Genomic DNA, 21074 nt, shown 5'->3' with positions numbered 1-21074 from the left:
AGGTTTCTGGCTTTCACACAATTGGGTAAGGTTCTGGCCCTGGACGATTGAAGTTCTCTCCAGAAATCATTGCACTGCTGACAGGCAGATGGCTTGTGGGATTTCACTGCTCAGCCACATGAAGCCGACACCTCAGACACGTAGCTACAGCTGCCAGAGCTCAGGTATTTATGAAAACAGAAAATTGTTGAAGGCAGAGTTGAACAAACTTTCTTCAGGTTTTAATTCTGAAAGGGACTTCTTATTTCTAACTCCCAAAGCCGTTCATGATGTTGGTCACAGTATTCTTAGTATCATTTGTAAAAGATGCTTTCCACATATAAGAACAGGCACACTGGACCAGACCATCCGGCTGAGGGACGGTGCCCAACAGCAGGTGCCTGAGGAAGAGCATAAGAACAGGACAAGCATGAAGTAATACTTCTTCAAAATGCTCCACCAGCCTCCGACAATCTGTGTCTCAAGGACTTGCTGAACCAGAGCTGTTCTCTTCCTGCTGTAGTGTCTTTTCCATGCTTCAGTTCTTCCTGCTTTTCAGCCCCACTTCATTTCACTTTTAAAAGAAAAAGAAGAGGAACAGTCTGGGTTTTAATAGATACACCAGAGGGTGCATATTCATAAGCTGGGGACCTGGTAAGCTGCAGGAACATCCTTAATGCTGCCACCTAGTGTGAACAGGTCATGCAAGAACAAGTTCTCATGTCAAAGGGACAAGAGCTCCAGTTAAATCATGAGACTGTTTCTTGTATTTTCCACATAGGCTAGCAGACCTCAGTTTAGACCCTTGGACTCAATGGGATATCATAGAGAGAAGGAGGACTTGCTTTGTGATTGTAATGCACTTAAGAGACAAAGTAGGAGACTTAGTATTCGCTTGAACTATAGTGAGTAGGTGAAGTGAATTTATTGGTTAGAGCAGCCAAGTGGCAAGCTAACCACCTCACCATGTGCTAGGTTGCAGCAGCAGCCGTAAAGAAAATCACGTGTTAGAGGAGAACATGGAAAATGTATTGGTCCTGGGATTTAATTTACATCTCATGGTCCTAAAAGAAAGGTGAAATTAATGGATTAAATAAGGAACTCTAATGGTATTGCATAATAAATCATGGAGTTTGACACTTCTGGGAAGCCTGTAGTCCTGTATTTTTCTTGGTCTGTATGAATTCAAGGCTGTGAAATCAAAGCTGTGTATCTATCATTGTGGGAGGGGAGAGTTCTGTGGATCACAGCATGAAGTTTATTGCTGTTTCCACTGTGCAAGCAAAATATGTGTAGGTTTGTGTAGGTTTACAAGCTATACTTTAGTTTTCTAGGATTTTCTTCAGAATCAGTTTTCTTACCTAGTTGTATAAAGATAGTTAACAATGAAATTATTTGTATCACTTGCTAAATATTTGCATAGATGTTCTATTAACCTTTATGGACCAACATGTACTATGTCATTCCTACATTTCAGTCAGCACGTAGTGTTTGGTTATAGCTCAGGTTTTGGCACTTAATCACAGGTTTCAGTCTTTCCTGTAGGTCACAGTTGTCTCCTGAGGGTATTAACAGTAGTGGTATGACTCTGAAGAAGTCAAAAGTTACCCAAGAGGCTACAGGAATAAGAGAACATGAATTCCGCAGGTAACAGTGCTTTATGAGTTCAGGAAATGCGTAGACCGTGGGTGTGTTTAATTTGCAGTCATAACCATAAATTCTTCCTGTTCCCAACCAACAGTGTCACCCCACTAAACTCACCTGTGGTTGCATGTGCTGACACAGTGTATTCAGATGCTGCTAATGACCAGCTGAAGGTGCTGTTACCTGGAGATGTTTTCTCCTGCTCTTCTACTCAGCAGTGCTGCTTGTAGAGCAAAGTCTCGTAGGATTTAAGAGAAAAAGCCAAACTATGCATTCGTTTGAGAATTGGTCTACAGAACGTGTGGAGATTATGCTCTTGCTACATGATTACACTTGATGGTTCAGAAGCACATATAAGTGATAGTACATTTTATTAGATTCCACTGCTTTTTGGAAGGAAGCAACCAGTTGGTTCCCTGTATATAAGAATCCTTGGCTTTTTTCTGGAATGCCAGCTTAATTGTCTCAGTTATCAACCTGCTGAGATGCAGAGAAGCAAAGTACATATCAGTTAGAGAAGCTCTAACATACTTGGAAACTATCAGCACTTGTTTACTGACTCTCAAACTCATTCTTCTCTCTGTGTCCCAGCCCTGTAATTCATAGCTGGTGCTACTCCAGGGTTCACCCTTTTTGCGGTAAGGAGTGGATGGCAGGTTCTCCCATCTGCTTCCTCTGCTCTCCTGGACATATCATGGTGGGGAGGAGGCATCCTGCTTTGTCACCCTGTAACAGCTTCTTTGGTCTATTTGTGTTTGAATCATCCAATATTTCTTATATGAAAAGAAGATACGTGGTAGTGATTCTACAGCAATAAAATAGGTTTTGTGTACCATTGTCAGAGTAAGGAAAGGGATAATATGTTTGTAAAACACCTCACAGATTAAATCCAGGGCAAATGTCTATATCCCTGTGCAAGCTTTGTTTAAAGGACAAGTCCAGACTGTTTTCCTTGTGTCTTCCCTCCATCAAGATTTCCACCTGCCAGGGAATCTTTAAAACCTGGCAGCGTCTCAATAGGGAATTTATCTTAAGACTGTTGAAGAGGTGTTCTGGACGTATGTATTCCTCTTAGCTCATGAAACCAGGATAGGAACAGTTTTACATTTGTGCACAGTGGTTAGCAGAACAGGGCTGCAGTTTTGCCCAGTTTTGTCACTGGAATGCACAAAATAAGAATTCTGCAATTTGGCATCATGACTATCAAAATGTTTCTATTTTAGGAGGGCATCAGCATGCAGGTGGTAATTTGCTCACATACTACTCAGAGAATCATGGCTTTCCTTTTTTTCCTTGTCCTAGAAACAGCATGTGTAATTCTTCAACCTTTGATGAATCAGAAGACTGGCAAGTTGCTCAAGATGCTGAGATATGCTTGTTGAAGTCAGGAGAAATCATGTAAGCAGAACAGTTTCATTACTACCAGGCTGAAAGAATAAAGGCTGAGCTCAGCTATGGGCTATGTGAGCACAAGTCTTGCAGACTCCTGGAAGAACTGATTGCTACTGTGTCCCACAGTAGAATTTGGTCTGAGGAAGAGCAGAGGGTATGCCTCAACTACACAGAGCAGCAGCAATGAGCCAGATCCTCTCTCTTCAGTCCTGCAAAACTTTAGTGCAGGTGGGGAATAAGAAGGAAAGATTTGGGTCCACATCACATCAGAACTCCTTCTTTCCTATTCTTATTGCAGGAGGTGCTGTGAACAGGAAGGGGGCTTAGAGAAAAGGCTGTGTAGTTTTAGTAGTCTCTGGAAGAAACGGCAAGGGAAGGTCAGGGAGTGCTGTGCTAGTCAGACCTTTGTCACAGGGAGGGAACTCATGGCCTTTTGGAGCATGTATCTATTATTTATTGGTGGCCTCACAGTAACTGTCTTGCCTGTACTGGTTGATACATGCCATAGCATAAAATGTTCAGCTAAGCCTCTGCTCAACCTCTGTGAACTGTGTGCGCACAATTCTCTGCATGTATTCTGCTCCGAAATTAACAGCTACGTGCAGTAGCGATACAGCATGTCACTTGCACAGCCAAGAAGGGAATCTAACACATGAAAATGCCTGTGACTTGGAGAAATTCCCGTTTGCTCACTCTCCCCTTAAGCCTAGCTTTGACATTTTGGCTTAGTTATGGGGAAAGTTTTAAACTTTTGACCGCAGAGTGATAAATTATTCCTTGTTTCAACCTTGTTGCTGCTGTTCAGAGAACCAGGTAAATGAAGCAGTAACTAAAATCATAGCTGGGCTGTAGGGCAAAACCAAGAGTGATTGTTAGTTTATTAAAATCAAACATCACCTGAGACACCCCAGCAGTTACTTCAGCTAAGAGGAAAAAGTAACAAGGTAAGCAAAACTTAATATAAAACTTCCTCTCTGGCCAGAGTACAATAGTTACCATAATAAATCAGCTGTGATCCCTAACCACTGTGTAGTCATGGTTGGAAACTGAACTCCTCCTTACTCTAGAACAGCAAATCATCATGGTGACTGTGTGGTATCTTCTGTGTTGATTTTTGATAGCTGCTGACAAACAAATCACAGTACTGTGATTTGCTGTGAGCTCATTGATTTGGAAACAATTTATTTGGCCTAAAGAGTGATACGTTAAATTCGTTTTAGTTAGGGTAATGTAGGTGCAATCCACAGCTCTTAGAAATTACAGGTTTCCCCTGAAGAAAGCAAGCAGCGTTCTCCTGTTTAAGGGCCTCACTGTTTGCAGTCTGAAATAGGTATCAGAATGAGGTATGATAATATCATGCTTCAGGACTCAGGATCATCTAGGTGCTAAGAACTTGCTTTTTAGTTGGAAGTACTTCGAGTACTTTGAGTCAGCTTTTTTGCTTGGGTAAAACAGACCAAGCTGTAGCATTAGGTGCTTCAGAGGATCTAGACAGAGCTGCTGCTCACATTCCGTCCATCTGTCCCCTCTGTACTCCTGATCCCTATTTCCTGTACAAATGATGTCTAGAAAAGTGAATAAATTAGGTGACTATTTTTGTTTAAATTTTTGTTTAAAAAGAACAGTAGAGGGCAGCAGAATCTTTTTTTAATCGTAGTAACTCTAAAAAGCTTTATTCAAGCACTAGATTTTTCTAGTCAAAAAGAAATAAATAAATGAATAATATCCACATTTGCCAGAACAGTGAAAGTGCTTGATATCAGTCATCTTTTCTGTAGTTCTTGCATTCATCCAAGGCTGAATTTTCCTGCATCTTGTGGACCTGTGCCAAAGTTTCTGTGGCGTCTGCCTCAAATAGATGGAAAATAAAAAGCAATGATTGTTGTTTCTGTCTGAGTGATTAGATTGGACCTCTTCAACTGATTTTATTTTTCTCCCTCACAGGATCAAATTACCCCTTACAGTGGAAGAGATCTTAAATTTTGGGGAAAGCAACAGAGAGCTGTTCATTAAATCCAGCACCTACAGTATCATTCCCATCACCGTCACAGAGATGGGGCTAACAATCAGCTGGATCTTTTCATCAGACCCTAAAAGCATATCCTTCAGCGTTGTCTACCAAGAATCAGAAGACACACCACTGGATCAGTGCAAAGTAAGGCCTTTGTTTCCTTACTGCCTTAGAGGCTGTAGTACACTACAGTCAGCCGCCTAGAGGAATCAGCAAGTATAGCTGGGAGGTCTCCACAAGAGCGCCAGTTGCTATTGCATTAAGGACTTTTTTCTCCAGTTAAGCTACACTGCTGCTGAAGGCAGAGCTACATCTTTAATTATTTACTGTTGCCTGCAGAAGTTGAGTTGAAAAGCACTGTAGCTTCTATTGGTCACATTTGAAATTCACCCACTATAATTAAGCAAAAATAGAAGTCCAAGCCTGCAAAATTCTTCTTTTTTCCCTCCTCAATATTACTTAATTTGTAAGCTGCTTAGGGCTGATCTTCCCAGGCTCTTAAGCAGAGGCCACAAGGAGATAAATTGATTGGGTTACCTGCATTTCTTACAGTGAAGCATGTATTTAAGTGCCTTGATGGTGTGCAAAATTGCTTTGCCAGTGCCAAAGTACCAGTTTTTATATGCGCTGTCCATATTTCATGAGGATTACGGATTAAGTGAATCTGTGTTACTCAGCTAATGGCAAAGTTTTAATAAAGACCAGGCAGCTGTTGGTTTAACCCACCGTGGTAGCGGGAACTCTAAGGCTGTAATTTCACTGGGGGAATAAGAAATTTATATAGCATGCGTTAATTCACTCCATGGTTACTAACGCCATGGAAAATCTCTTTTTTTCTTAATCCGAGAGCCGAATGAAGAGCAAATGTTGCTTCCATCTTGATACATCTATTTGATGTAACTTCGGGTTTTATGGGGTCATCCTTGACCTACGTCAGCTGCTGTTCTGACAACTGTCTCTGCTAGGGTTTTACAGCAAGACAGATGGTTACACACACTTTTGCTGTAAGCTTAGATAAGCAATTAAGATTTGCTGAGAAAGCTTATTTGATAATACAGGGAGTATAAAAGCATATATTGAAAGACATATTTAGCTAAATCCTGCTCTTAGATATGTTTGTGTAGATTTAATGTAGCACTGCTGATGTTAGTAAACTTGCTTAGATTAACACTAAAAAGATCAGGATTTGATTCTATCTCTAAAGCAGAGATTTATAGCCATGTCTTAGTGCTGTAAAGAGGTTATCAAAGGAAAGTAGATGTCTCACTGTGAGATTTTAGTTTGGGTGAAGTTTTAATGCTAATCAGTGAAAATAAATAGTTTTGCAGGCACATATGCACTTTGGGAGTTTCAGGATGGCTCAAATCTAAATATTTTTCTGAAGGCAAATGTCAATTTATAGGGCAAATATCAAGTTTCATTTTGATTTGTATTGAATTCCAGGTTCTTATTCCTATGACCCGCTGCAACTCTCATAAGGAAACTATCAGAGGACAGGTGAAAGTCAGAAACTCTGGAATCTACACGCTGATATTTGACAACACTTTCTCTAGGTAGGTCCTAGCTGGATGTAAAAGGTGAAATAAGCTTGGTTTTACAGACTGTGGAACTGATGGGATGTACCATTATTCTGCCATTCAGAAGTAAGTATGAGAAATTGGTCCCAGCTTGCCAAAGGATCTCCAGCCTCAGTTTTGATCCTTGTTCTTGTTTGGATTTTTTTCCTCACCCCATAGCAGAATTCCACTTTTCTGTCTCAACCTCTGGGAAGGTAAACAGAAGCAAGCGAGTCATTTGTGACTCTCCGAGACAGTTTAGTCAGGATTGTCGTCTTATTAACAACAGACCTGACAGCCCTTGCGCAGGCATACTTCTTTTTAACAACAATCAGTTTTTTGCCTGAGTATAAACTGAAAGACTGAATACACTTTTAAGGCTTCTTGTCTAGTTGACTTCAGCTAACGTGATCATCTTGCTCTCTTTTTTTCCTTGACAGGTTTATCTCAAAAAGAGTATTTTATCACTTGGCTGTCGAGAGACCTGTCATCTATGATGGAAGTGATTTTCCATAGCCTTGAATACGCTGTGTTATTTTTAATTAAATTTTTAAGAAATGCTATTATTTATGTACATGTAAGCATTATGATTACCACTGTGTTTGAAGACTTTGAAACTATGCAATAGTTATAATGCACTTAGAGAACATGTATACACTAAAAACCAGAAGCCTTTTTAGGAACACTAATGGTTCTGTACTGTGTACAGATTGCTGAAAAGCCATGTTGTTTGATTTAACAAGTCAATAAGAACCAAATTTTTTTCAGTGGGGAGAAGAATAAGTGTGGGAGATTCTAAATGCAACTGAAATTCTCTACTGAAAATTGAACTACTTTTCTTCCAAAAATATCCTTCAAAAGGAAATTTAAAGGAAAATGTGTATTTTCGTTGACCTCTTCACTGAGGAGTAAACATAACCATTTCTGTTCTGCTCTACTGCTCTTACAGTCAGCACAACTATGCAATACTTCAGTCTTCACAGGCATATACTGTAATCCATCTAGAATTTTTTATCTTTTCCAAGTTTTATAAACAGGAAACATAGGGGTTTTTTACATTTTGGGCTAAGATTTGGTAAGTCTGGCTTTTACAAATGCTTTGGTAGCGAATACCAGTTACAAAACAGTACAACACAAAGCAGCAACTCCTTTCACTTTTGCTCACCGTACGCTGTAAGTTGGTCCATTGAAATCAGCTCTTATGGTGAGTACCAGTGGCAGAATCAGGAGTATCATGTGTAGAACAAAGTACTGCTCACTGTGTGATATTAGGAAGAGGAGCATTCCTTTTTCCTGCTTTAGCACCTTAGTCATCCGCATCCACAGGAAAGCACAGTTTCTGAGGAGGTCAGCAGTCTCTCTCTCTCTCGACACGTGAAAGGTAGCAATAATGTTTGAATCAGTCTCAAAAAGTCCAAAACCGAATGCATATCCAGCCCTGATGAGCTCTCCACCCAGTGTTAGTGTATTCTGCCCCTTTCCTAACCCTTGCAGTTGCCCTCGCCAACTGCTAACTTTCCATCTCGGATTTGGGGACAGAGATGGCTGTAAATGCTGCCTTTTAAGGGAAGACTGGGTTCTCATTTATACAGAATTTCCATGCAAACTGTCTGCTTTCTATACAGAATTTCAACTTTTTGTCAAAATATCTGAAAGCAGATTTTTCTGTTTAAAAATCCTGTCTTCTGATAGAAAGGCAAAACATTTGGCAGGAGAAGGAGAAAAGCTCTTTCTCCCAACCAGCCCTCATCATCATTTTAGATGTGTCTGATTTCTCATGTTATGTTCTCCCAAGGAAACCTCAGACCTGGAAGGTTTTAGTGCAGCAGTTGGTAGATGGCCAGCTCAGCCTGCCAGGAACCCCGTAGACTTTTGGTGGCAGTTGTAGCTGGTATACGGGATTCATGGCGGGAGACAGAAAGTAAAACATGAGGGGAAAGAAGAAAAAAGGGCAAGCACAAGCTGAAGCAAATGATTTAGGGGAGGGGAAAGAAAGCACAGGGGCAAACTTGTAAATGTAAAAAAAAGGGCAGGGAATTCGAGGGATCAGCTCGACTAGGGAAGGAAGTCGGGAGAGTCCAGCTGGTGTTTATGTGTTCCTGGTCCAATCCATTACCCATAAGGGATCTCCTTCTACAGCAAAAGGCTGGTTGTTTAAAAGATGGAGATCACAAGACAAGTGTTGGACATTTACATAGTAGCATCTGAGGTAGAGGGAAATTTCTGATTATAGGAAAGAAAAGAATCCTGCAGATAAAGCTAAAGATTGCTAATCATTCATTCCAGTCGTTAACACTGTATAAATACAGTGATCTTGAAAAAGATTGTGAAAGAATGACTGCCTTTCATGGAGCACCTAGATTTTAGGTGTCTGGCTCATTGACAGCTCGCCCTTCCCGTTAGACGCCTCTTCCCCGTATTGGCGGTGTGCTCCCCAGCCTCTGCCAGGCAGAGGGGTCAGGGGAAGGTGCGAGCCGGTTTACTCCTCCTCCTGAGGGAACAGGCTGCAATGCAGTTAAACCCTTACCTGGCTGTGTACAGGAAAAGGAGATGGACAAGAGACTGAAGCTGGCAATAAACAGGTAATAAATGATGCATGGATCAGTTAATGAATTATGGCATCTTTCAGTGTTGAAGCTATGTTTTATATTTAATTAGGCAAGAAGAGATTATTTATTGCTTAAAAATGGAGTACTGTGTACTATATGCTATGCAATTTCACTGAGCTGTTACTGAAGTCTGCTGAGGTTTTCCTATAAACTTTTAGGTGTGGTTTTTAAAAGCATTTTGCTGTTGTTTTAGTTAGAATACTAATCTTACTAGGATATCTTTCTTAAAATGCCAAATGTAAGGTAAAGGAGCACTGTCAAGTATCTTAGGGCAAAATATGACATCTCTTCTCAGAAGTATTTGAAATATCTCCATTCAGAATTGTTTGACAGACTTGCGTCTGGATTTTCTCTCTGCATCCCAGTTCCCAACATTTTTTCATCCTGCAGCAAATAGTTTTAAGCCACTGTTTATGTAACTCTTAAGCAATTGGCTCCATATAGTAAGCCAGATGGTTCCCTGCCAGTCTTTCCTGCAGACAGTCCTGAGCCTGGCTGAAGCGTATGTTTGGGAGGAGGGGAATAAAAACACTGGATTGTTTTTATTTAGCATTTGAGTCTTTATGGTACCTTTTCTTCAGGTTTTCCTGCCTTATGAGAGTAGTTTTATGGCTTTTTTACTCTCTGAAAGAGGACTAAGAGTGGGAGCCAGAACCTGTAGGAAAGAAGAGGATTGCTTCTAAGCAAGGAAAGTATTTAAGAAGGAGAAAAAGTTTTAAAAGAGGTAATACTCAAACTGGCAAGGTACAACAAGTGGACAGGAGTGCAACTGTTCAAGTCAACTGTTCAAGAACAGGTATCCCATCATGTCACCTAGAAGAGGGAGTCTTTTACACCTCAGAGGCTGTGCAGACAAGACAGTAAAGAACCTGTCATTAGTACCAACCTTTTGTTTGAATGTCTCAGACGGTTTATTACTGGAGCCACGGAAACCCAATAAAGGACTTAGCACAAGTGTAGGTTTGTGCAAGAGATTATTTTGTTCAAGCACCTTATACCTCCATTCATAAAGCACATGTTCTTGTGAGCTGTGCCAAGGATGCTGATAAATCTGTTTATTTACAGGTGCTCAGGTGATTCGTTGAATTGGGCCTTTTATTATCCGCAGGAATGCAATTAAGTGAAAACAAATTTTTAAAATTGATCATGAAATTAATTTAAGGGGATGTCACACTCATGGGGCAAAGAGAGTATACACTGTGGTCAGTATAAGCAATTGGGTGTCTTTTCCTGGGTGCTGGAACAACGGAGGGTAATATTTTTTGTTATGCAGGGGTTTATGCGAAGGAAAGAACGTAGCTGCTTTAAGAAAATGGCAGTGTTCCTTTACTTAACGTTACTCAATGTTGCTTTATGAAAAATCACTGAGATGTATTGCACGAGAGTGTACCACGTTACAAAATAGCAAAGCTACAAAAGCCTGACTTTGCTTCTTTTTTAAAGTTGAAATTGCACTATAGTTTTAATTACGCTCAGTCACTGAGATTGTAACTTGTTCGGAAGCATCTTTTGGTCTTAACTGCCAAAGAATTGCAAACCCTGTTCACATCAAACTTCACGCTCCAGATACGGGAAGAAGAGATTTATGTATAGCAGCGTCTGTACAGTTAGAGATGTAGACGGTTGTGTACTGGAATGTTTCTTGATGCTTTTTTTTTTCTTTTTTTAACCTCAGGAATTAAAAAAATAAAATTCTGTATCATTGAGAATGTCTGTCCCTTTTCTGCCTTGTAGAGATAGCTTTGTCGGGAAGATAAATCAGATGATTGCATGATCTACTTCTAAGCAGGAAAAAATATTAGAAAATAAAGAAAACAGAAAATAGTTTGTCATGCTGGTGGACAAAGGCCACATCTGTACAGTACAGGAGAGCAACAGCGGAGATCCTTAAATAAGTACTAAGTGAGCTGGCCCCCAAGCTAGAGAAAATACCACCGTGTCCTCAGAGCAGCCGGGCCTCCCCCAGCAAGGACACAGCCCTGTGGCTGAGAAACATTTTCATCTGCCTTTGCTTCCCCTCAGACGTAAAAACGAAGCCACCCCAAGGACAGCAATTGCACTCACTATCGTCCACGACACCGCGCAGCGCCGTCCTTCAGCTTAGGGCTGCCATCTGGTTTTCCCCAGGTCCTGGCCGGCTCCGTACACCCAGGTTACACTGCGTGGCTGCGGGAGGGCAAGAAGCGCTGTGCGAGTCGCAGGCCCTCTTCACGTGCCGCCTCTCTGTTTGCATCTGTAGTCCCAGCCGCGGGGCTCGTGGTAAACGCGTAGGCTCACCTGAGCTGCCGGGAGCATCGGAATGGGGTGAGGAGGACAGCGGGCCCCCTCACGACCAGCCATCGCTTCTTTGACCTGTTATTTCCCTTTCCTCGCAGGAGTTTCCTGCTGGGGTGGAGGCTGCGACGCTTCCTGTCCCCGCGCCCCAGCAGCAGCACCAGCCCCCGCTCCACGCTCGGGGGCTGCTTCTTGCTGGGGCAGAGGCTCCAGCGAAGCATCACCTGGAGCACAAGGGACCTGCAAAGGCTGAGTTTTACATACACCCAACACACATGTAAATGACCATACCTTGCCGTACAACAGCTCTGCAGGGGAGGCTGTAGCTGTTGAAAGCCTTTGCGTACATCTCTGATAATCCATGTTTAGCCATACTGGACAATACCTCCTCTCTTCCTTGGTGCTGGGAGCAAGGCTCTCCCAACCCTAGTGCTGCCTTACGTAGGGCCTTAACCCACCTGTTTCTTGGTCTGTGCCCCAAATATTGGCCTTGGCACACCCAGTATGACATTCTGCTGTGGGGACCCTGCGAGGCTGCCAGGAGACAGCGGCATCCTCTCCGTTAGCCCTTGAAATGTCACAGGGACGCTCTGAAGTCTAAATATAAGGTTTCAAAACACTTATGGCCCCGGAGGCTTGGAAAAAACAGGCAGCACTTGGGGCCACTGGGACTACGGTGTCTGGTTAGTTAAATGATGGGTAATTGATCCAGATCATACCTGGAAATGGTGTGGTTGCACATACCAAACTCAGAATGACCGTTCTGGTTTCGGAACGACTACACCGCGGCTACTTTATCTACCGTCACTTCAGAGACGCTTGCGGCGCTAATGCCCATTCTCTCACACTTTTCCATCGCTTTTCTGCTCTCTGGGAGAGGCGCTCCTATAAAGCACGTCTCTGTTTCAGGCAGGAGCGGGCACGGGTTAGGCGGGTTTGCCTGGAGAGAGTGAAAGTTTCTCACAGGCGCTCTCAGCTTCCTCCCCTCGTACCGCAAGCCGGCTGGCGCCGTGCTACGTGACTGCCTGCACTGCGGTCGCAGCTGCCTCCCAGCCCTTCACCGTAGCGCATCGACAACAACCTGAAGCTACTGCCGCGGCTGTCCCCACTACAGTTGGGGTGCGTTAGGCCAGCAGGCAGGTCTGGCCTGGTTCCCACCTGGGTGAAATCCGGGGTCCTGGCACACTTCTGGCTCTCAGAAGTCTGAGGTGGGGACCAGGAGTCGACATGAAGGGTCTCAGGGTGACGATGCAACGCTTAGGGCAAAGACAAGCCGAGCTGCTCCTTCAAAGAAAAGGGACAGCAAAGGAGACTGCAACCCAAAACTGGGAACATCTGGGAAAAAAATGGCCTTAAAGAGAGGGGAGGGGAGCCGTGGAAGATCTCAGGCCTCTCCCAGGACTTCCAGCAACTGCTCAGTGACCGTCCTACTGGAGCTGTGGGTAAGGCACAGGCAGTGTCCCACGGGAGGCGTGAGGGGCCGTAGGGCAGGGGAGGCAATAGCCCTCGCCTTTGGAGAAACCCCCCCTCCCGGGAGAGCGTGTCAGCTGAAGGCTGGAGACCCTAGGGAGGCACAGGAGGGATGTCGGTGGGGTAAATCCAGCTAAAACCTCAGGGCAGAGGGACAGAGGAGCCCCTGGAGGGCTTGGCCACAAGGACCTGGGCTGCTGGCAGACAGCGGCCCTTGGAAAGACAGAAGAGGGGGTAATGGCAGCAAACGCCTCCATGACTGAGTGGCGGCCAGCACAAGGGACGCCACGAGGCTGGAGCTGGAGGGGCCGCAGGGAGGCAGCTTCCCCATGAGCTCGGGGGGAAGGCAGGACAGGCCTCCTTCAGGCGGCCCTGGCAGGACAGACCCCGCGAGGGAAAACCCTGGTCCCCCGGTTCCCCCGGCAAAGCGGCGGGGAGCAGCCTGACTCAGAGCAGGACGTGCGTGACCCAGGGACGACCCTGCCGCCCCAAACTGCTGAAAGTTCATCGCCGTTTCACCACCCTCAACAGTTTCACCCGCCGACCAAGCATGAAAATTTCCCACCACATTCTGCGGAGCAAAGAAGCTTTTACCTTCATTGAGAAGGCCCCAGAATTCAAGTTCCCGGGGCCGGCAGGACGCCATGCAGGGAAGAGGAGCTCGAGGCCTGCGGGCAGGACTGCTGGTCGGTGGCAGCTAAGGTTTGCATGCTAGTTTGTTTGTTTGCATGACTCGAGGGTTCTTTTGGGGCTGGGAGGACCCCCTGGGTAGGAGCACCCTCACCCCCATCCCTGGGAAGGGGCGGTGGGGCTCAGCTGCCATGGGGAAGCGTCTGCCCCTGGGCGTGCTCCCCCCTCCCCTGCCCTCAGAAACCTGCCTTGCCTCCCAAAACTGCACCCCACCCATCGCTTCGGGAGCCGAAACCTGCTCCGACGCCTGCGGGGTCCTCAGCTGTGACTTCCACACCCCAACGCTTAGGCATGCATAGTAAACCCTGTTAGCAAGGTTTTCCGCTGGCCTTTTTTGGGAGATGTAAATCCTGTCCTCGGAAACAGGTGATGTGTACGGATCCAAACCTGGGAAGGACGTGTGGGCAAGAAACACCCAGTTCATCCCCTCAGTGTATGTGGCAGTGCCTTTATTTAACAAAATTTCGGCTTCCATTCTCATTGAGCTCGATACAAGTCACAAAAATCCCTCAAACCTTTCTTACACATATAGTAAAAACACATACATTTTTCACCATTTTTTTCCCTAAGGAAAAGGTAAAAAGACTAAAAAAATCCTAATGAACGTACATTAAACTAGAATCCCATCTGCTCAGATATACCCTATTAGCTAAAAAAGCAGCGCCAAACCTTGCAGAAAGCTCGTGCTTATCGACATGCTTTAACGATTAATGCACAACACCACCACTTTGTTCCTGCAAGAAATAATTACCAGGAGGCAAACCAGGTTAAATGTGGTTTTTTAAAACAAAGCCTCCTGAACACTACGACTTGCAATTGAAGACTGGGAGGTGCAGGCTGCGGTCGGGCAGGACAGGCGATGCCATGTCCCCGGGAGGGGATGAGCGAGGGGGAACAGCCACACGGTGCCCTGTGGCCTCGGGCACCGCTACGGCACCAACGCCGGCATGCTGAAAGCCCTATAGAAGTTGCAAGGCGCACACTGCTTTTGGGAACCGCCGCCTCCACCAACCTGAAGTCTCAATCCAAATTTCATTAACGTTAGGTTTAACACTTAATTACTCTCTGTCTTACTGGCCGCAGGCTAAATGTATTTTCTCACCATTAGCAAAGATACCAGCGCATAACCAGTGGTCTGTTGAACCATGCGTTTGGTTTTTGCGTTCTGGTTTGCTATGGCTTTGCACCGTATGGCAAATATCTCCAGGACAGACAACTCGGCGTCTCTGATGCCCCCGAATTTTTATCGCAAAGTGCAATTTGTCAATTGAGGGAACCGCACAAAATGCCAGTATCAAAACAGGAGCCGTAGCAAATAAATTGTACCCAATTTCATCTTAAACTGCACAGCTAAAATACAGGAGAAAGACAGATCTAATTCTGTAATGACCACTTTATGAACACAAATGATCGGCTTTCCTTTGCAAGAAGAACCATGCGTGCAGCAAAACAGACTTACGTCTGCACAGGCACAGAGAGCAGCATTTGCCTGCTGCAATAAACCAGTGTAGGAGCTAGAGGCTGTTCTTTACAGCAGAGGGGACCTGGTGTAGGTGCAGGCGGGGCTCCCGAGTCCGGCCGCCTCTGCAGGAGACCCCGGCTGGAAAGCAAACAAAGGCTGAACCCCCTCCCGCTGCTTCCTGTGGATGGGATGGGTGGCTCATCCCGCTTCATCTGCCTCTGTTGCTGCAGTAGCTGGGCTTGTCACCTCCCTGCAAGGCTTGTTTTTTCAGGCTGTGGTCTGAGCCGCAGATGGGCTGGGTATTTACAGCTGTCACAAAGCTAGCTTTTATCCTCTATCTGTTCTGCTTACAAGAAGTATGGCTCCATTTTGCTGCCCTGTGCCGAAGGTTTCTCTTCCTTTCAGCCAGCAAGACCAGGCTGGGTCCCACACAGCGAGGATGGGGTGCGCGAGGAGCCCCCAGCCCTCCCCGCTCCTCTGAGACAGTCTTTGGGGTATATGGGCGGTTTTCAAAGAGTTGGGTGCTCCTCTGGAGGAGAGAGAGGGGGAACTAACTTACAAGAGGACTTGGCAAGGTGGGGACATAATGGAGGAGGCCAAGTGGGTGCTGAGGGTCAGGGAGTTTCTCACCCGCCGCCTGCCCAGCATGGCAAAGGACCAGTTTGAGCTGTGCTCCTGGCTGTCGCAGGCGGAGGAGCACTGCTCTTGGCCCCTGCTCCGGCAGCAGCCGCGGCCCTGCATCATCCTGCCCAGTGCTGTCCTGAACCGCTCCCCAGCAAAGACGTAGAGGAAGGGGTTGAGGCAGCTGTGGAGGAAAGCGATGCTCTGGGTGACCTGCAGCCCGATGTCCAGCCGGTCAGCAGCCTGACAGCTGTACGCCACCCTGGCATAGGTGTTGATGGCTTTGACCAGCAAAACAATATTGTACGGGAACTGAGAGAGGAGGAAAGCGGTGATGATCATGGTGATGATCTTCAGTGACTTCTGCTTTTGGGATCTTTTGGCTTGCAGGAGGGTGTTGATGATAAGGGCGTAACAGATAACCATGACAAGGAGCGGGAGGAAGAATCCGATTGTGACTTTCAAGGCCAGGACAGTAACTCTGAAGATCATGCTGACATTTGGCGGGTACGTAATTTTGCATACTGTCATGTTACCTACCCACATGCTTTGGCTGTACATGATTTCTGGGATGCACAGGCTCACGGACATCAGCCAGACAGCCAAGCACATGAGCTTGCTGCGCAGGAGCCACCTTCGCTTAGAAGTTTTAGCTTTCGTCGCCTGGACAATAGTGATGTACCTGTCAAAGCTGATGCAGGTTAGAAACAAGCTGCAGCTGTAGAAGTTTATCTTATACATACTGTTGACAACTTTGCACATGAAGTTCTTGAAGATCCAGCCGTTGGAGGCAGCCTTGGCCCAGAAGGGGAGGGTGAAGAGGAGGAGCAGGTCCGCAATGGCCAGGTGCAGCAGGTACAGATCCATCATGCTCCTCCTGAAGCGGTATTTGCAATAGACGAGCACGACCAAGGCATTTCCCACCGTGCCCACAGAGAAGATGACCCAGAAGAACACCGGCAGGAAGGCTTGAGCGAACTGCCTGACCTGCCTCTTGTCGCACGTGAAGTCTGTGTCGTTCACCAGGTTTCCATACAGGGACAGCACCACGCTGTCATTCCTGTAGTAATCCAGGCTGGTCTTGCCAGGGTGGGCGACCTGCAAGGGGACATCAGGTAAATTTGTGTTGAGAAGTGGCTCAATAAAGCATAAATTTGCCCCTCTCCACCAGATGCAGTTGAAGATCCCCAATATATTCCATTTTGGATGGGAAAGCACAAAAGCTGCTAGCGAAACACAGAGCGTTTCATCTGCCTGAAGTGTGTGGCACAGCAAAGATTTATAAAAATGACCCATTGAGTAAGAAACTCTTTACAAAGAGCAGTTCACCACCTCCAGCCAACTCCAGTTATTAAAATGGCAGATGGGGAGAGCATTATCTCTGTCAGATCCTTCAAAACACTGTTGGCTTGGCAGCTTCAAATACTTAACAAAATGCAAAATCCCCAACTTGGAAAGAGGTGGGGAAGAAGGCTTTGTGTTACTGCTGCCGTGGGATGGCACCAGTGGCTTGAGAGAGGCAGAAAACTGATGGGGGCAAAGAGGCAGGGGAAAGAAAAATAGATTACGCAGCACTGTAGCTGTATACTCACTGTGCTTGCAACTGCCATCTTCAGCCAGACCTTTACTCAGTCTTGAAGGAGGCTCCGTAACCTGGAGAGGAAAGATGGGGGCAAAACAACTGATTTGAAACAGCTTTGAAGTAGAACTATGACTCTTTTCTTTCTTCTTCTTTTAATAAAAACCTCAACCCTTTGAAACAAGTCTGGCCGGAAGATGAACAAACCACACAGAAATTGATGTCACTGGTTTGAATTATTTAGCTGTTTCCATGTTACGAATTTACATTTAGCCTACATTAGGTCCTCAGCTTCTCTATGGCACTGTGCTGATTAAGTCCTTTGCTGAACTAGAATCACTGCGATCTCGTTTTTAATAAGATGTAGAGTCCCCAGTGCGCACAATAAAAAAGAAAGTAATCTGAAAGCACCATATCTTCCAAAAGATTCGTGAGAGTAAATGAAATGTGTCTCTTGTCTAGCAACTAACAAGGAAAAGTACCTGCCTTTAGTAGTAGTTTGCAGTGTTAAAATATTTGCATCCTCTGCAGCGACTGATAATCTCTGCCTGCAACAGCTTTCTTATCTGCAAGTTCAAGTGCGGTGCTCATTGCTGTTGGCCTGCAAAGCAGATCATTGTGCCCCGGTAAACAAGAAAATATTGTTTTTTCCTGCTGCAGATTGCTTTTCAAGTCAGTCTACCATCACAAAAGGTAGCTGAGCCTGGCGGGCTCGATGCGAGTCACGCACTCCTAAGTATTCAATGTCTTCTGTACGAGCCCGCCTGTGCTAGCGCCTGGGGATGAAGCCCGGGGACAACGCAAGGTGGGTCCTCTTGGCACTACCGGGGACCTTCAGCTAGCACAGACCTTTCCTCTGGACATCAGTGCCTTCAAAAGCAGGTCACACAACTGAGAGGTTGCCTCACAGAGCCAAACCTCTCACCGCAGCAGCAGCTGGATGGAGCCGAACCTTCTCCACGGGGAAACGGCCCGCATTCACGCTCTGGCTTCCCTCTGGTTGCTCGTTGCGCGCTGACTAAAAGCACCTTCCCTGGTGTTATTTGGGGCACAAACCGATGCAGCATGCAGTTTGCCTCCCCAGCCTGCGTTAGGGTTAGCTGAGTTAGCAAGTTTGTCAGCAAAGCCAGTTTACTGTAAGCGGCTGCGTTTAGGGATGGCGAGTGCGTTTGCAGCTGCGTCTCTGTGTTTGTGGCACCCTCTGGCCTGAACTGCTTTTCATCCCTTTGCCTGCTCTCGGTGCCAAAGCGAACACTTGCAACAAATATTTGCAGGGTTTCGGAATCTGGTAACAAAAAAATGAATGCAGTTGTTTTCATCTATTTAGAAATGATTGTGCTCAGAAAGGACAGGTTAGGGGTTAATCCTTCCATTTTTTATGTTCATGAAGCAACTTTAATAAATATGAATTATTTAGGAGCAAGGTTGGCAGCATGAGATCTTTGCAATAAAAGAACATGAGTCTACGCACAGAGTGTTTGCTTAAAAATAGATTGAAGAAATAAACCCAGTCATAAATATGTGCTCTGAGTTTTTAAATTTTCTATCAAGATACAGAACTACATGCAGAATTATGGTGCTCCCTGGAGTTTCAAGTACAGATATAAATATAGTACCTGGCTTTTAATGATGCCACCTCTACCCTGTGCATAGTAGTTGAATTTTGATGCACAAAATTCAAAATATATTTTTATTCGACTTCTTGTCAAAGCAGACAACCAAGGAAAGTAAATGGCCAAGCATACTAATGCTACAGCATGGCACAGAGTTTACGCCTGTAAAAATATGCAAGCAGACAGAAAGAAAACACCTGTACAATACCTATAAATTGGATATGCCACATGTAAATACTAAGATGTAGAAATTAAGACCAGTCATAGCCATGCACATACAAATGATGTTGGACAAGTCTGCTGAAACAAGTGGAAAATGCTTTTCTCCCAGCCGCGGTTCAAAACAGCAAAATCTCTGGCGGCAACAGTGCCAACATCCCCACGTGGGGTTTTCCCTGTCCCTGTCCCTGTCCCTGTCCCTGTCCCCATCCCCATCTCCATCCCTGTCTGGCTCCAGCCCAGGCAGCAGTGCGGGCACAGCTGGGGGCCGGAGGGGCGACCGACTCCACCGAGCGCAGGCAGCGAGGGTGCACCCACCCCGGCCCCCTCGTCACAGGCCCGCTCACACACATTGGGGTAAATACGGGGATATCCGAAAGCCGAGCCGGATTCCTGCCATCCGAGGAGCAAAGTGTCACGACCTCACCTGCAGCGCAGAGGAGGCAGCGTGCTAACCACAACGGCCGCCTGTGCTGGGGTTTTGCTTTATCGTTACTGCTGCGCTTGTTATGCGTTATATTAACAATAACAATAATGTGGGGTTAGATACAATGAGCTTTCAGATGTTCTAGTCAGCACCTGATTTTTTTCTGTGGTGAACCTCACAGCACATTAAAAGTTGATAAGCAACAGAATGTCCCTTGAGATGAGAGGCTGCTTATTAATCAAAATTAATTTGATCCCTTTTTGCTTATTTTGGGGAGAAAAATGGAGTTTCAGGAATTGCTGCGCTAAGCATGTGACTCATCCTTCCCAGCTACGCGGCAGTGTCAGACCTGCCGCGCTCCACCTGCTGCGACTCCTCGCTTCAGAAACTCCTCAGTGATTTAAAATCTCAAACCAGCAAAGCCTCGTTCCTGTCACAACAGTGCAAAATTTGGCTATCGAGGCTGGGATCTGCCATGTACGACCCAGAGGTGACTGTGGCCAGCCACAGGCAGTCAGCAAGCTACTGATTTCTCCCTGGTACCCATTTCCCAAACGTCATTGCAGCATCTGCTGAAGGGTACAGAGCTGTGCATCCCCAGGGGGCTTTTTGATGTTATTTTCTTTTAGCTGTCAGACCTACCTTAAATTGCAATTGAAAAGATCATTGTAATTGTGCGAGTTCAATGGCAAATGAGCTTTTTTTTTTTTTTTTAAAAAAGGCAATTTGTAATTTGGTTTCCTTTCCATGGAGGCTGCACGTGGAAAAGACAGATATGAATAGCAGAGGAGGGGACTCACCGGGACAGCCGCTGCAAGGGGGGTCAGCCCGGCCGTCGCACCCACCAGTTGCACCGCCACACACAGTGTTTGCTCTTTGCACCCGCGATTAAGCTTTGGGCTTTTTGTAGGCTGAGGTGGGTGTGTGCTCCCCGGACCCCAGCCTAACGAGACCTGTCACAGCCTGTTTGTGGTTTGCATGGTTTAGGTGGCTCAAACACAGATGGCAACCTTCTCTTTTTTTCTTTTTTCTTTGTTTTTTTCCTGGTAAGCTCTTTTGATAGCAAAGGGAAGACCTCTCATACCATCATTTTTCTGTTCACATGCATCATCTAACACAGGGCAAATCACAGGCTGCTCCCAGTGCGGCCGTGTGCTGCTGGAAAACACTTTCACGGGGGGGGGGGGCGCGGAATCCCCAAACAAGAACTGGGTCCCTCTGGGGAGCTGCGAGTGTCCCCTGGGGAGGCTGGGACAGGAGCAAGGAGCCAGGTCTAGTCCTGCCCACCCCAAGCTGGCCCACAGGCACAGCTCCCCACAACTGCCCACCAAGGCTGCAAGTAAGCAGGGGCCAGGATCACAGGGTCTGCGTGATGCCCCACAACACCAGGTGCTCTGCAAGCAACAGCAAAATGGAGCAAAATGAAAGTACGCCACCTTCAAGAGGAAAGTCCAGGCTATTCCTGCCACAGAAACTGGGGAGACCCGGGGCAGGACTGCAGGCACTCACATAAAGTCCCTGCTGGTGG

The 21074-nt window shown here is 45.9% G+C and overlaps 2 protein-coding genes across 8 annotated transcripts in view; one reads left to right on the top strand and one right to left on the bottom strand.

Annotated features, from left to right (window-relative positions):
• The window catches only part of FYCO1 (FYVE and coiled-coil domain autophagy adaptor 1), a 53158-nt gene extending 42258 nt beyond the window's left edge, over positions 1–10900 (top strand). For 4 of the 7 annotated variants that reach the window (XM_087769307.1, XM_087769327.1, XM_087769317.1 and 1 more), the window contains 5 exons: positions 1525–1626; positions 2926–3021; positions 4960–5170; positions 6470–6579; positions 7023–10900. In XM_087769307.1, the coding sequence (XP_087625433.1) occupies positions 1525–1626; positions 2926–3021; positions 4960–5170; positions 6470–6579; positions 7023–7098 (595 nt within the window). In that variant the 3' untranslated portion in view covers positions 7099–10900. Of the gene's footprint in view, positions 1–2; positions 165–1524; positions 1627–2925; positions 3022–4959; positions 5171–6469; positions 6580–7022 lie in introns of those variants that run through there. The other 3 variants (XM_087769337.1, XM_087769345.1, XR_015707314.1) reach the window with 3 other exon arrangements.
• Positions 10901–15642: 4742 nt separating this feature from the next.
• On the bottom strand, positions 15643–17366 carry CCR9 (C-C motif chemokine receptor 9). The gene is made up of 2 exons (XM_087772888.1): positions 17301–17366; positions 15643–16806 (listed from the first exon to the last, which is right to left on the bottom strand). Exons 1-2 carry the CDS (start codon positions 17316–17318, stop codon positions 15643–15645), a joined length of 1182 nt encoding a protein of 393 aa, XP_087629014.1. The 5' UTR covers positions 17319–17366.
• Positions 17367–21074: the final 3708 nt, after the last annotated feature.

Source organism: Nipponia nippon, unplaced genomic scaffold (assembly GCF_047370975.1).
Source record: "Nipponia nippon isolate SJK-2023a ecotype South Korea unplaced genomic scaffold, ASM4737097v1 scaffold_1, whole genome shotgun sequence".
NCBI classification, from domain to species: Eukaryota; Metazoa; Chordata; class Aves; order Pelecaniformes; family Threskiornithidae; genus Nipponia; species Nipponia nippon.
This window is presented reverse-complemented; position numbering and strand designations above follow the sequence as displayed.